The sequence below is a fragment of the Denticeps clupeoides genome, chromosome 8, assembly GCF_900700375.1.
Source record: "Denticeps clupeoides chromosome 8, fDenClu1.1, whole genome shotgun sequence".
Lineage (NCBI taxonomy): Eukaryota > Metazoa > Chordata > Actinopteri > Clupeiformes > Denticipitidae > Denticeps > Denticeps clupeoides.
This window is the reverse complement of record NC_041714.1, coordinates 10,720,906-10,736,229: the sequence shown is the minus strand read 5'-3', so window position 1 is coordinate 10,736,229 and position 15,324 is coordinate 10,720,906. Positions and strand designations below refer to the sequence as shown.

At 41.6% G+C, this 15,324-nt stretch overlaps 1 protein-coding gene across 2 annotated transcripts; it reads left to right on the top strand.

Annotated features, from left to right (window-relative positions):
• The first annotated feature begins 84 nt into the window (after window positions 1-84).
• Window positions 85-13,373, top strand: xpo5 (exportin 5). 2 transcript variants are annotated; one of them, XM_028990098.1, is made up of 33 exons: window positions 85-308; window positions 1,261-1,382; window positions 1,482-1,554; window positions 1,637-1,774; window positions 2,521-2,703; window positions 2,809-2,826; window positions 2,918-3,103; window positions 3,750-3,826; window positions 3,968-4,012; window positions 5,131-5,230; window positions 5,315-5,392; window positions 5,480-5,605; window positions 5,684-5,774; window positions 5,852-5,980; window positions 6,968-7,083; window positions 7,631-7,786; window positions 7,896-7,937; window positions 8,067-8,156; window positions 8,331-8,530; window positions 8,643-8,742; window positions 8,869-9,050; window positions 9,137-9,237; window positions 9,900-9,996; window positions 10,071-10,207; window positions 10,314-10,411; window positions 10,544-10,590; window positions 10,976-11,088; window positions 11,182-11,247; window positions 11,385-11,491; window positions 11,722-11,829; window positions 11,909-12,046; window positions 12,208-12,372; window positions 12,511-13,373. In XM_028990098.1, the coding sequence occupies exons 1-33, from the start codon at window positions 207-209 to the stop codon at window positions 12,670-12,672; spliced, it is 3,693 nt and encodes a 1,230-aa protein (XP_028845931.1). In that variant the 5' UTR covers window positions 85-206; the 3' UTR covers window positions 12,673-13,373. The 2 variants fall into 2 exon arrangements, with proteins under 2 accessions (XP_028845931.1, XP_028845932.1); XM_028990099.1 differs by lacking the exons at window positions 85-308; window positions 1,261-1,382; window positions 1,482-1,554; window positions 1,637-1,774 and adding an exon at window positions 1,800-2,254.
• The last annotated feature ends 1,951 nt before the right edge of the window (window positions 13,374-15,324 follow it).

The following is a 15,324-nucleotide window of genomic DNA, read 5'->3' as shown; positions in this document are numbered from 1 at the left end:
CTCGTAAAACTACAAGCCCCAGAGTTCCCAGAGTGACGCCGCCATCTTGGTTGAGACGTCCGCACGTTGCCGGCCCGACGGCACGTTGCGTGTGTGTACACGCGCGCGCACTGTTCCGACGCGAGCTGCTGGTTTCTTCGCAGGCGTTTTGCATAGTGCGGCGGCCCCGGACTCGGCTCGGCCTCTCTACACACCTGTTCGGCAACATGGACGAACCCGTCGCTGCAATGTGCGATCAGCTGATCAAGGCGGTGAACGTAATGATGGACGCTGAGTCCAGCCAACGGTACCGACTGGAGGCCCTGAAGGTAGCCAGCTAGCAGCGGCGGTAGCCACATCAACGGACAAGTTCTCTAGCATCTCCGTTTGTCTGGATGCATTTGTTCACGTCGCTCGCACACTTTGGGAACCGTCGCGTCTTTTCTTGCTGCCGTCGGTGATATTCAGTGATCGATTGGTTGAGTATTTCATGTCGAGCATTGCTGACGCTCGCAAATTAAGTCTTCAGTTATTGTGTAGGTTGGCGGTTCAATTACACTCGGTCCTACATTACTGGTCTGCTGCTCGACTGTCACAGTTAGTTTGGCTTTATAGGGAAAGATCTTTCCATATTTTTTTCTTTTGCAAATCAAAGGAATAATTAAAGAGAGCAACTGTTTATAAATATACAGTACAGGCCAAAAGTTTGGACACACCTTCTCATTCAATGTGTTTTCTTTATTTCCATGGCTATTTACATTGGTAGATTCTCACTGAAGGCATCAAAACTATGAATGAAGACATACGGAGTTATGTACTTAACAAAAATAGGTGAAATACCTGAAAACATGTTTTATATTCTAGTTTCTTCAAAATAGCCGCCCTTTGCTCTGATTACTGCTTTGCACACTCTTGGCATTCTCTCGATGAGCTTCAAGAGGTCGTCACCTGAAATGCTTCTCCAACAGTCTTGAAGGAGTTCCCAGAGGTGTTTAGCACTTGTTGGCCCCTTTGCCTTCACTCTGCTGTCCAGCTCATCCCAAACCATCTCGACTGGGTTCAGGTCCGGTGACTGTGGAGGCCAGGTCTCCACTTTTTGTTAAGTACCTAATTTTCATGAAATGTGTTCATTCATAGTTTTGATGCCTTCAGTGAGAATCTACCAATGTAAATGGTCATGAAAATAAAGAAGACACTTTGAATGGGAAGTTGTGTCCTGTACTATATATATAAACAGTGCTTGTTTATACCTTGATGTTACATGTTTCCTTCGTTTTGTAGTTCTGCGAGGAGTTCAAAGAAAAGTGTCCCTTTTGCGTCCAGTGTGGCCTGCAGTTGTCAGAGAAGGTACATTCTCCAGTCATTCGACATTTTGGGTTACAGATACTGGAACATGTCATCAAGTGAGTTTTTATTATTATTTTGGGATTGTTGTGCAAAAATGCACTTTGTCACTGTTTCATTCATAAGTGTAACTTGCAAATTCTTTTGTTGAAAACCAGGTTTCGATGGAACAACATGTCACAGCAAGAGAAAGTCCATTTGAAAAACTGTGCGATGGGCCTGCTGTCCAATGTATGCAGTGTAACTTATGATTATGATCTGTTGCTTCTATATGATATTTCTACATGTAAATATGTATATTTTTGCTTTTCAGGGGACCACTTCCATCTTGGAGGAGGAAAGTCATATTAAAGATGCGCTGTCACGAATTATTGTGGAAATGATCAAGAGAGAATGGCCTCAGCAATGGCCGGACATGCTGAAGGAAATGGAGACCCTCACTTCTTTAGGGGTATGTTCCTTTTTTCTGATTTTAAATCCCCATTAAATTCACCTACTTTTAGACAATGGGGAATCATAGAAGAGATTTTTGTGAATTAAATTGCCATGGTCCAATCACCCTCTTCAAACTGTATATAAAGTGTATAAATTTCCTTAAACGCTGCTTAGTAGTTATCTGTGTCTTGGAGAAGAGGAACTAACATTTAATGGCAATTAATATGACATTAATGTCACTAAAATGGGAGGAGCCAGCTTGCATGACTGCTCTCACACACCATACTTTTCTCATGATTTCCTGAATGACTTCAACCACATCCTTTCAATAAGCCACATTCCCTGGTGCGGCACAGCATCTGTCTCCCTATAGTCTCCATTTGTCTCCGTTCTCTACACACCTCTGATGGCCCTTGAAGACAGGGTATGTCAGTGAACATCACAGACATGACCTCTGTTGTGGGCATCCTGGGACCACGTCCACTACCAAACACAAGTATGCATCTCAATCATCGGAGCATTAATTTAAGCATTCTGACTGGTGAAGTTGTGAATAAGCAAAACTCACCACCCGCTGCGTCTTGTATAACCGTGTGAAAATATCCCGATATCCGAGATCAGATAGTAACTAGTATTTTTGACCATTAGTGCAAGTAGTATATTAATAATTCAACAAAAATCAAAGCTACATTTTCACACCAAACGTTAATCTCTGGCTTTTAAAACATATTCATATTCATATCCGCAATGTTTTGCAACCAGGATGCACAGACCGAGCTGGTTTTGCTGATTCTGTTGAGGCTGGTGGAGGACGTGATCACGTTTCAGACCCTGCCCACCCAAAGACGGCGAGATATCTATCTGGCTCTCACCCAGCACATGGACAGCATCTTCAGCTTCCTCCTCAACATCTTACAGCAGCATGTGGATGACTACCGACGTCTGGTCAGTGTGCACATGTTTCATCTAGTGTGTGTAACGTTCATTTACTCACAAAACTAAGGCCTTTTATTTATTTACTTACTTTCTTACTTACTTATTTGTTTTTAGAAAAGTATTCCTGATCAGGTAAGGGAGTCTTGTCTTTTAATCAGCACTTTTTATGTTCAAAATCTTCATCTGTACTGTGTTTATCCCTCTCGGTCTTTTCTGTATCCAGGCTAAGGCGCACTGTCGAGTGGGTGTAGCTGCTCTTAACACCTTGGCTGGCTACATAGACTGGGTAACCATGGTGCACATCACTCATGACAACTGCCGCCTGCTGGAGGTCCTGTGCCTCCTCCTGAGCGAGCCCGAGCTGCAGATGGAAGCGGCCGAGTGTTTGATCATTGCTATTAGCAGGAAGGTGCGTACAGGAGGCTCCCTTCTTTATGTATTGAATGCATTTGCTTTGGCATCGTCTGATGATACCTCAGTCCTTGCATAATATTAATTTCTTGTTATGTTCTGGAGGAATATTTTATAGCCAGGAAAATCACAATCTATTGTTTCTGTTGGCCATTTAGTGAAAGTGAAGTGATTGTCATTGTGAAACCCATCACCCTTGGTGAGCAGTGGGCAGCCATAAAAATAGCGCCCGGGGAGCAGTGTGTGGGAACAGTGCTTTGCTCAGTGGCACCTTGGCGGCTGGGGATTCGAACCGGCAACTTCCCGATTACGAGTTCGCCACTGCAATGTACCACCACTGCCCTTGTAACTTTATGATTTAATTTTAACTCATGATAAGTCAGTGGTTCTCCTCTGCCCCCACCACATCGCTGTGATCCCAAGTGCAAGATATTGCATCGTATTTTCTTTTTAGCTGGCTTTTTGGTTGTGAGGACCACTCGGTGCTTGATAATGGACTGTATGTGACTCCACATCTATTATTGGCTGGTAGCTGGAAAATGCGTTAATATGACAAACTTGTCTTAGCATGTGCCTGACTAAAACTGCACCACATCTAACCAGTTATATCTAGGTCAAAGTTCAATGTTCTGGTGATCTCACAGGGAAAGCTGGAGGACAGGATTCCACTGATGGTGCTGTTTGATGATGTTGCCATGCATTACATAGTCTCTTCCGCTCAGTGAGTATCTGCACCTAAACACATTGTATTAGCTTACCAGCTTTACATGGAGTGCCAGTATTGCCCTCTGCCTACACACACAGTTATAAGGTTGCCTGCAAGTGGAGAATCATCCACAGGCATTCCTCACCTCTCTTCCAGGTCTGCAGATGGAGCGGTGAAATGCAACAAATCGGATTCTTTACAGTGAGTGCCTTGCACAAAGTCTTGCTTTCACTGTAACTAGTTAAATGGACGAAAACAATCAAGAGTCTGCAACCTCAGTCGCTTCACTCGGTACAACACAAGAAGTATGGCACACATTTAGACACAGGAGATGGGGCAACAGGGGCATTTTAAAGCAGTAGGGGCCGGGGCCACGCCCCCCAATAAAACCTCACTAATAATTAGTTTAGCAACGGTTTTGCATTTAATGATTTGGGATTTTTCCCGAATCGTTTACCCAAGGTGTATGCGGTTTGTCTTTCAGTTCAGTAGCTTTTGCGCTGCACTCTTTTTCTCCTTTGCAATGGATGTGGATCGGACCTTTCATCTGCTCTGCAAGCAGATGTGCTCCGTACTCTGTCAGCTGTTAGTCTGCTTCGCAAAGGCAACACAAGTCCAGCTTCTGTCAAAGCAGCTTCTATCGCACTGGATTGTGGAGGCCATCTCCTTTGGTGGGACCGGTCCCCTGCTATTATAAGCAGAGTGGGTTAGTGCACACTCTACCAGAGCTTTTTCAGGGAATGTTGGTGGCGGATATCTGTGCCGTTGCCACTCGCCACATACTTTTGTGTGTTTTTATTGCCTGGATGTGGTTTTCTCTTTGGTGACTACTGCAGTGCTTACTGCCACCTCAGGGAATTTTTAGTTCCAGAGAGAGAGAGAGAGAGATGCATGTCCCATACTTCTTGTGTTGTACCAAGTGAATCGACTGAAAAGGAACGTTACGTAATGCATATAACCACTGTTCCTCGAGGAAGAGGAACGAGGTACAACACTACTTTACCCTGGCGCTAAGGGGGAGATTGTAGCACAGGTGTTGCCCCATTTCCTGCAGAGGCATGGTTATCCCATACTTCTTGTGTTGTACCTCGGTCCTCTTCCACAGGGAGCAGTAATAGCAACAAAAGAGAAAGAACACACAGTGGAATTATGGATGGATGTTGAGACCTGTGTATACGATTGAGTTAAAAAACTACTTATAACATCAGTCAATTTAATTCTAGTGCCAGCACTTTGACAAACCTATAGAACTGTGTGCCGTGTCATTCACGTTCTAATGTCCAGTGTTTCATCAAGATATGTTTGTTTTATACATCAAGGCCAAATGAAACTGTTGGGGTGGTGGAGCAGCACTACAGCTTCCTGAAGAGGCTTTGCCAATTGCTTTGTGCGTTAGGAGGCCAGCTCTGTTCCCTGGTGGTGAGTGAACCCCCTCAACCACAGCCACATGCAGGCAACTCTTGAAATTTTCACTGACCTGTTTGTCTGCTTTGTCTTCTACAGGGATCTCATGTTGAGGTTCCTACAAACATTGATAAATTCATGGAAGCCTTTTTAGCCTTCACCACCCACCCCAGTCAGGTAAATCAGCTACACGTAACTGGGCTTATTACCTTCTAAATGTCCTGTACTTTTGTTTATATTGTCTTTTTTTTTTTTTTTATGTAGTTCTTAAAGTCTTCCACCCAGATTACCTGGGGAACCTTCTTCAGACATGAAGTATTGTCAAAGGACCCTGTTATCATCCAAATGGCAGTCCGGTACATTAGAGAGACAATGACTAATCTTGTCAAGGTAATTCCTCCAAAACCTTTATTTTTCTTTCTCTTGCATAACTCGTATGCTTTTAATAAAGAACTTTCATTTCGACAGAGGGGGTTCCCATCTAAAAACGACAGCCCAAGCTGTCAGTATTCCCGTGTGGACTTTGACAGCGATGAAGATTTCAATCACTTTTTCAACTGTGAGCACCAGTGGTAGTTCTGTCCATGTCAGTTTATTTTGCAAAATACAGAGTTCACAGATTCTGTTTCACTCCAGCCTTCCGAGCCCAAGAAGGTGAGGTGGTCCGAAATGCCTGTCGAATCATTCCTCTAGAGGCCTTCCTTATCAGCAGTGAGTGGCTAAAGTACCAGATCAGCCAACCTATCAACACCGGGAGTACCACTTGTGAGTACAGACAGTGCATGTTTATTAGATCTTTGTGGCTTTTAACAATCTGGAACAGATTTCAGCAATTTTTTTTTTGCTGTGGAAGTAGCCTTGTGGATAACACGTTTGCCGAATCTGGTGATAAATATCCATGTTATCCCACACTTGTGATTCAGGATGAATTATCATTGATAATTTATTTAAATTATTTATACATATGTCAACTATTTAGTTTTGTTGTATAATGGTCATGGGCCACAGGCCACATGGTGACATGGCAGCACATCCCCTACTGCAATCTGAAGTGTGTGTGTGTGTGTGTGTGTGTGTGTGTGTGTGTTTGCTCCCTTCCCCACTCATAATATCCCAGGATGGGTGCTGGCAGCCGTGACCCTCCTTGGGAATGAGCAGTTATGTTTGTGAGTGAGTGAGTGACTTTGCATTAAAGCTGCACAATGAGTGCTGTTTAAAACTCAATATTGCAACCTTTTCAATACATATCATATATTAAGTTAACATGTTATTAAGATGAGTGTATTATAAAGGCCAAATTATTAAAATCTCATGGACATTGAAGAATTTGTTTGAACCATAGTTTTTGCATGGGGATGTGGGGGAGGAGGTGATTAGCCTACTTCCTGGATGTGCGGTTGGTTTCACATGGGACAATTGGAACCGATCTGTGGGGATGGCAGGCCTTTTGACCTGCGTTTTGAAATGGTACATTCTTTATCAGTGACTAGACTTGTCTGCTTATGACTAATGGTTTCCACCAGATAGGCCCTGTAAGGAAATGGCTCTTTGCATGTCTGAGAAGTAAATTTTTTGTTGTTGGAGTATGAGAGCCACCATGCCTCTTACAAACTTAAAATATGAGAAGGAAGAAAAGAACCCTGCAGGACCTGAGGCGTGAAAGTGCCGCAGGGCCGTGGGATTCATGCCCGGTCATTTTTTCCTTCTTATCAATGATTAGTTGATCTCTGTTTCTCCCTCTCTCTCTCACAGCAAAGACAGGGGAGGGGCTGTGCTCCATCCTCTCCCCTTCTGCAGTGCAGTGGGATGCTATGACCTTCTTCACTGAGGGTGTTGTGGGTCAGCTCTTCAAAAACGTGGAAAGGGAGGTATGATTGCTCCTCTGCCAGGTTCATTGCTGTACCCCAAGTGTGGTAAATCCCCCACTACTCATGTGTTGAGTATGTGAGTCACTTGTGCACTTCTTGTCTTGAGCGGTAATCTTTAACAAGTGAATAGTGTCTGAGGTTTGGCATTTGTGGTGATTTTTTATATATTTTTTTAATTATTAATAACCTTTTTTTCCAGTAAATATCCACTGCGAGATCTATATTTGTGTCTCATCTGTAAGAGGTTTAAGCCATTTTTGACAAACATTCTTTCAGTACGAACAAATAAAAAGTGTTGTTAGTTTGGGTTATCATAATACTGATAACACTGCCATTTAATCTCAGGCTGTCTGTCTATTTTGCTGTTAATTTTTTCCTCTTTAATTTGACTGGATGTTCATCTGAAAATACTTGTGTTGCATCACAAATTGAGAAACGTATGACAATAAACAATGTGAATTCTGTCTCCTCACAGTTTTTGTGGTAGACATTTGCTTGTCTGCCTTATCTGCTTTGAAGCTCTGACTTTCTGGCTTTCACCCCACAGAAGCTTCCTGTAGAACAGGGCATTGAGCTGCTACAGGAGGTGTTGAATTATGAGACGCGGGATCCCCTCATCCTGTCGTGCGTCCTCACCAACGTCTCCTCCCTTTTCCCCTTCATTACCTATAAGCCTCAGCTCCTACCACTCGTGCTAATCAAGGTGCGACGCTGAAATCAATAATAAAGGTGCACAGGGGGGTGTACATTATATTGGATTTGGGATGTAATTGTTTATCTTCCCCCCCCCCCCCCCCCCTTCTTGTATATAGCTCTTTAACGCCATCACCTTTGAAGTGGTTGAAGAAAGCAAGGTAGGCCACTGAGCAAATCACCATCCCCACATACTGTTCCCCTGGCACCTTAAAAGCAAAGGACACGTTTTCTCAATGACAATTCACTTTTTTTTTTTATCCTCCCCACTTTTTTTTTTTTTCTTTTAGGCACCCCGAACTCGTGCTGTGAAAAATGTCCGAAGACACGCCTGCTCATCCATCATCAAGATGTGCCGTGACTACCCAGATTTTATACTGGTATGAATATCTTTTCTCCTTATGTCGTGCTTATCTTGTTAATTACTATGAATGGGCTTTAATTTGAGACTAATTCACATTCCTTACATGTAAAAGGTAGCATGAAAGTAAATTGGTTTTCTTATTAAGGTGAGCTAAAGATAGCAACTTTTTTTTTGTTTTTTTTACATGTAGCCATGTTTTGAAATGCTGTACAATCACGTAAAGAAGCTGTTTGCCAATGAGTTCCTGCTGACACAAATGGAGAAGTGTGCCCTGATGGAGGCTCTGGTGCTCATCAGTAACCAGTTTAAAGACTACAACAAGCAAGAAGCCTTTCTTGAAGAGCTCCTGGCCCCTGTCAGAGCTCTGTGGCTCTCTGAAGAGATGAGCAGGTAAGGCTTTGTGTGACTATTGTGCTATCGTGCCCATTTGTTTCCCCTCATGATTGTGGTAGCTTATATAAAATGTATATTCAGATTCAGAATATGTGTTTGTGTTGCGTAGTGTTCTCTCTGATCCTGTGCTGTTCCTGAAATATGTTGGAGCTGATCAAGTCCTCACTGACCCAAACACCGAGGATCAGTTTGGCCTCAACAGGTCTCGGGTAAATAGAATCTTTTATTTCATATCCTATTTTCACTGCTTAATTTTGATTGGTCTGTATTTTCTATTCAAACTACATCATTGTACCAGTGTTTCTGGTTCTAAATTTTCAGTATCCTTATTGCAGATCAGTTTCTGTGTGTACACTTTGATGGGTGTAGTGAAACGTGCACGATGGCCAACTGACCAGCAGGAGGCACAAGCAGGAGGCTTTGTGGTGGGTTGCTCATCCACTGGTGCGCCCATCCACAGGAGCCCCTGCACCGCACAGGTCCTGGGCCTCCTGCCTAACCTGCTGGCATTCATCAGGTAACTAATCACCCAAGGGCAAGTAGTCTTTCATAGAAAGGCACACCTGACTGCATGTGCTTTTTTTTTTTTTTTTTCCCCTGCAGAACTCACAACTGTCTGTTCTTGCCGGAAAACGTGGCCCACCTTAGTGAGACGTTTACGAGAGTGCATGAGGTCATGGATGTGGAGAGGAATTTGGTTTTGGGTAGGACCACAAACACTAAACCATATGTGTGTGTATATACAGTCAAGCCTAGTTTCAACTAGGACTAGTTGAAAAACCAGCACACTCCAATCTGTATTCTATCAATCCACGTCTCGCCCCTTTGGGACCAGTCACCAACACGTTGGTTTTATTTCATACAGTCTCTGCATAAAAAGGAAAGTTTACCCCATGTCTATGAATTAACTGACTAAGTGGTAGCATGTACAATGAAAATAACAAAAGGCCCAGTACTGTGGAACCCCGTATTTTACCCTGGTTTTTGCACAGTAATCACTGCCCAAGCCAACAAAGTGAAAGCGTTCCGAAAAGTAGGATTTGAACCAGGAGATAGCTATCCCGCATATTCCAACTAACTATTCTTCATTCCTGCTGCCTGGACTGCGCTCTTGGGTGTCACTTTGGAGTAATCAACTTCCAGTGACTACAGTGCAAAACCACAGCAACAACCAACATCTGTATAAGTCACAGTAAATAATGACCATTAGATATTACTTTAAATGGATTTTCAATGCTCCTCTGGGATTTTTTTTTTATCTCATTTATCACATTTGTCATTTATGATCAAATTTACTTCATTCATAATGATGAAGGCTGCGAACCATGCTTCCTTTTTTGTAATCAAATGCTTACTTGACCTCCAGGCCTCCCTCAACCAGTCCTGGACATTTATGATTCTCCTGTTTACAAAACCACACTGGAACGCATGCAGGGCTTTTTCTGCACCCTGTATGACAACTGGTGAGTATTAATGTGGGGAGAGGGGTGGTTACTGTCTTTTGCCACTGTTATCATTATCTTTTTGTATGTCATAGTTTCCATGTGATGGGGAACCTTGGTCCCTCCCTTCATCAGGACTTCTATACAATAGAAGGCCTGGCAGAGCAGATCATTGGCTCTATGTTCACTAATCTAGACAGCTTGCCAGACAACAGACTCCGCCCGCTGATCCATATCCTTTTAATTATTTGGCATCTTTGTCATGTTTGGCATCTTTGTCATATTCTCAAGAAAGACTGTTCTTCTCTTGAGGTTTATGTTTCACTTAACCTTTTCACGGGTCTTTATGAAGCAACTGGTCCTGTCATGCCCTAAGGAGTATTATGAAAGCTTACTCTGCCCTCTGCTGGGTCCTCTATTTGCCTACATGCTGCAGGTACTTCATTTATTATTTTTTATGTGATAATAAAATAAAACATTTTAGACCACTTATTATAGGGTGGCTTTCCTACAGTGCCCTAGGAGCAAAAACCTGTTTCAGATGTTTTTTTTTGCATGTTTAATGTAGAGACTGAACTTGAGTTGGCAGCTCGTTAACCAGAGAACCAGCCAGTGGTGAGTACTGATCTGTTTTCCAAGTTATCTTTCTTAGGTAGGTCATGATTCATTAAGCTGGCACTCATGAAAATAATTGCACCTTTACTGCCCAGTGACCAGTCGGTGTATCTAGTAATTGTCCAAGTGCTGCTACCCAAATATAGGTTTTAAGACATTTCTTTTTACAAAAAGTCCCCGCAGATATTTAGTTTTCATGAATAAAAACAAGCGCATAAACCTTTTTTCTTAAAATATAGGCTTATAGGCTTATGTCATTTATTATAACAGTGATCTCACTAAGGGTTGGTTGACCTGTTTTGAGCAGCTGGCATTTTAAATGCCTTTGTATGTCTCTATGAAGAGGTATCTACCTTTGCACAACTGATGAGATGTGTGTTGTCAGTGGTTCAGATGACGAGGAGGAGAGTGTTGTGTGTGAGGAGAGTCAGGTGACTCAGGAATTGCTGGAGGAGCAGCTACTCCGCATTGTTACACGGGAGCTGCTGGACCTGCTCAGTGAGTGGACCTCCTCCACTGTGGAAGAAGTGACATTTGATTAAAATGAATGATGTGATAAACTCCTTGCTCTTCTTTTTGCCGATCCTTTAGCTGTCTCTTGTATACTGAGGAAATTTCCAGAACCTTCCACAAAGGAAGAGGCAGTGGACCGAGAAGGTGAAAAATTTCTGAGACTGATAACTTGAGATTGATTGTCATGGTTGAGCACAATAATATTTTTTTATGTGGTGCTCAGCCCCTTACTTGCATGCCATGTAAGTCTAATAAGTCTCATTGCTGTCTTCTCACTGCAGGAGATGAGGAGATGATGGCCACAGATTCCAATCAAGCTGGGTCTCTGAACACCACTAACCCTCCAGATGAGCTGACTGAGCTGGGGAAGTGTCTGCTCAAACATGAGGTGATCACATCATGTTATGGATTTCTTCACATACAGATGGAACATAAGGTTGCAGCCCTGTGCATTATACTAGTAGACCAAACCATGCTGTCAGTAGCATAACAAATTATTAGTTTCTAATGATTGTTCCACAGAGGCTTGCTCATTGCAAAAACAATAAAGTATATAGTATAAAGTATATAGTGTTGTCAAAACTTGAATATTTGTTTCCGTTTAACCCTCTTTTACAGGACATCTACATGACTCTACTGACCATCTCCTTTAATGCTCTATCCTGGAAGGATACAAGCATCTGCCACCGCACTGCCTCTGTGGTCTGCTGGACCCTTTTGCGACAGGTTAGAAATATCATCCAGGGAAGGAACGGTTTTCATTTTTCTCTTTTAATACAAAAATAAAAATGTAACCCTTTCGCAGGTCATTGGAGAGAACTTGCAGACCGAGGCAGTAACATGGTTCTTCACCAGCATATTAAAGGGTCTGCAGATGCACGGTCAGCATGAAGGCTCCCTTGTTGCCCTGACCCAGCTTGCCCTGCTTGTCTATGAGACCCTGGTAAGTGATTTCAAACCACCCAAATCCCACTTGTCTTTTTATTACATTTTATAACATAATGTGGGAACAAGTGTGTAGAAAGTATGTTTTCATGACAACTTGATATATGACATTTAATAATGTGTCTCCAACTGACTTCTTAACTGTAATATATTTTCCAGAGGCCTCAATACACTGAGCTGCGGACAATCGTGACCCAGATTCCCAATGTCCAGATAGAAGCTCTAGACCAGTTTGAACAAAAAATGTTGACACCTAGCACAAATAAGGCTACTGAGAAGAAAAGAAAAGATCATTTCAAGAAGCTCCTTGCTGGAGCTGTTGGGGTGAGCATTTGTCCACCAAGTGGATGTCATTTAAAGTAGATCTCCCTGTGCTCCTTTGTTCTTTTTAGATTTAGATTTGACTTAACTTTTGCTTTATTATTTTAAAATTCTAATTTTATTCTACCCCATTTTTATTAGAAACCCCTGGGCCAGCAGTTTAAGAAGGAAGTCCACATCCGTAACCTGCCAGCTCTGTTTAAGAAAGTGAAACCCAATTTGAAAAGGGATCTTTTGGATCTGGAAAACAGCGAAACCTCTGGACTGCCTTCTCTCTTCTCTCCCCAGCAGGATGATGTATAATTGATGTAAAAAGTTAAAGCTGATGGACCCTGAAAGCATAGAGCCCATTCACTGCAGTGCAGCTAGTTACTCACCATTTCCAGTGGGTATTCTGTTGACTTCAGAAGAATTGGGAATTATTGCATCATATCTTCCAATATGATACTGGCAAGGGTTTGGTCCTATCAGTAGGAGCAAATGTTTGCCACTAATTAAGGACACAGACAGTGCGATCACATTACTAGATTTTATTACTTTTACTGTTCTGTATAAGCTAATGTCAAACCTTTACTTTTTTTTTCCCGCTGCAAAGCCTTTTTCATCGTACGAGCCCCTCATATACTAAAATTTTCATAGTTTGCCCTTTGTTTCATAAGAGGCAGTTGATTGACAGAAGTAATTGAGACACTCGCTGCATAATAGATTTTCCAATAAAACCTAGTCACAAAAGATATCAAATGGAAACACTGACAGCATAGCATGTCAGGTTGGTGTACATGAAATAGCTGACTTATTTTTGGAAAAAATGAAAGGAACCTAATGCTACATTCCACAGTCAGGTTTTCTGTTGTGTTTCTCACGTGTTGCCATCTTTATATTTTTATGTTTTGGTTACATTTATGCAACACTAAAGTGTCTATTATTTGATTTCTAGAATGCAGCATATGTAAAAATGTGGTGTTTATATTTTGTTTTTAATAAAAAAAAACTCACTTAAGTAATTTTTTGAGGCTGAAGCATCTTTTATTTCTTCCAAAACTGTCCATTATGAAACCATATAAAGTATGGATTTACACTGAATACACATGTTCCTTTTGGGGTAGTTATTCCATAATGACATTTTTTTTCTTCTTGTCATCACTTTGTTTGCAAGTGGGAGATGTCTCGAATTAGTTTCATTAGTGTCATCAAAGGTTCATTCAATACTACTGCTCTGGTGACAGGGGCGGTATAGGACCTCTCAATTAGTATTTCTTATTAATTTACAGTACATAATTAATTTAATCATTCTATGCATTAATTATTGACTGAATTGCATTTTTTTTTCAGGATTTTTTTTGTTCAATGTTTGTTTGCCCATGGGCAGATTCAGCAATATGAAATAGTATTTCAAATGAAAAGTTTGCAATTAAAACAAATATGTAATAAGTTTAAAATATCCTACTATACTGGGATATTGAAAAGTAAATTAATATTTCAACCAAACCTTTTGACAGTAGATGCAAATGCCTACTAACTGTTAAAATGCTGCAGAAATAGCAAATACAAATGTTAAACAGGATCAAAATTGTTAAATTGTTATTTTACAACTTTCTCATATTTTGACTTGCTCATATTTCATTTTTTTATTGTAGAACGGCTGATTTGTTGAAGCGGTGTTTTTGTCTGCTATGCAGTTACACATACCTGCTGCATGATGGCGCCCTTTGATGCTTTTTGGGGTTTTGTCCAGCTAATTGACCTGCAACTACATGCAACTTAAATCGAATGAATGTAGAAAGTGAAAAAGTTTAAGTAGCTGTCCAAATTTAAAATACGCTGTTCAGAATTGCACAGGTATGGCTGCTGATGGACTTCCTCATTAAACTTACTATTGAATCTGATGAATAAACATTTAACATCCTAACAAAGCTGTAACATGCTTTGTTGAAATTAGTCCTTCAAATAAATGCCGGTTTTTCTGCAAATCGAACCATTCTGACCACACTTTTTTTCTGACCACAAAACACACCATTGTTCCCCTGACAATGCAGCAGCTGATGATTGAAACCATCTCTTCTGCAGGTCTTGCAGGTCTTGTCACTTTGTGGAATCCTGTGGCAAAAACCGATCAGTTAAGGAACTTGCATTTGTAAAAATATCTAGACCTGCTTCTTCATTGTTCTTCGTTGTTTATCATTGATGTGACTTATTCCCACAAATTTTTGGGCTATGATAGCTGGGAATTATGTAGTTTTTTTAGACACCACTATCAGTCCGTATTAAATGTGGAGTTTTGGGCAAGACATGAAACAAAGTTTAATTAGCAACTGGCTATTAGCATTTATTTTTTTATGAAGTAAGCTGTTGCTGCCGCTTAAAAAAGAAAATTTGAGAGGATCACAGACAAGTGGAAAAACAGAAGTTCAAATTTTAAAATGTTGGAATTACCATGCATGATACTTACGTGGTTGTTGTTGTATTGTGATTATTACTCTAAAACAAATCAATTCTATATGATTAATGGAGAAGATTATAGTCATTCTTCTACCTTTACCTTTTCCCTGACTGGTTGTCTGCACGATTTTACTCCGGATACCCAAGATCGTCGTCACTGGGCAGTGGTGGCCTAGTGGGTAAAGAAGCGGACCCGTAACCAGAAGGTTACCAGTTCAAATCCCGAACCACCAAGCACCACTGAGGTGCCACTGAGCAAAGCCCCGTCCCCACACACTGCTCCCCGGGCGCCTTTCATGGCTGCCCGCTGCTCACCAAGGGTGATGGTTAAAAGCAGAGTTGTGTTAAATCTGTATAATAATTGTGAAATCCTACCCTGGTCTGTCACTCTGGGCTAGCAGTGTTCACTATACATCACACTTATCACACTGTGCATTATTTATCATTAGTGAACACACAGAGTCTTTCATGTTCCTCTGTGCTCCAAGCAGCTCGTCGATTTCAGGAATGCTCTGA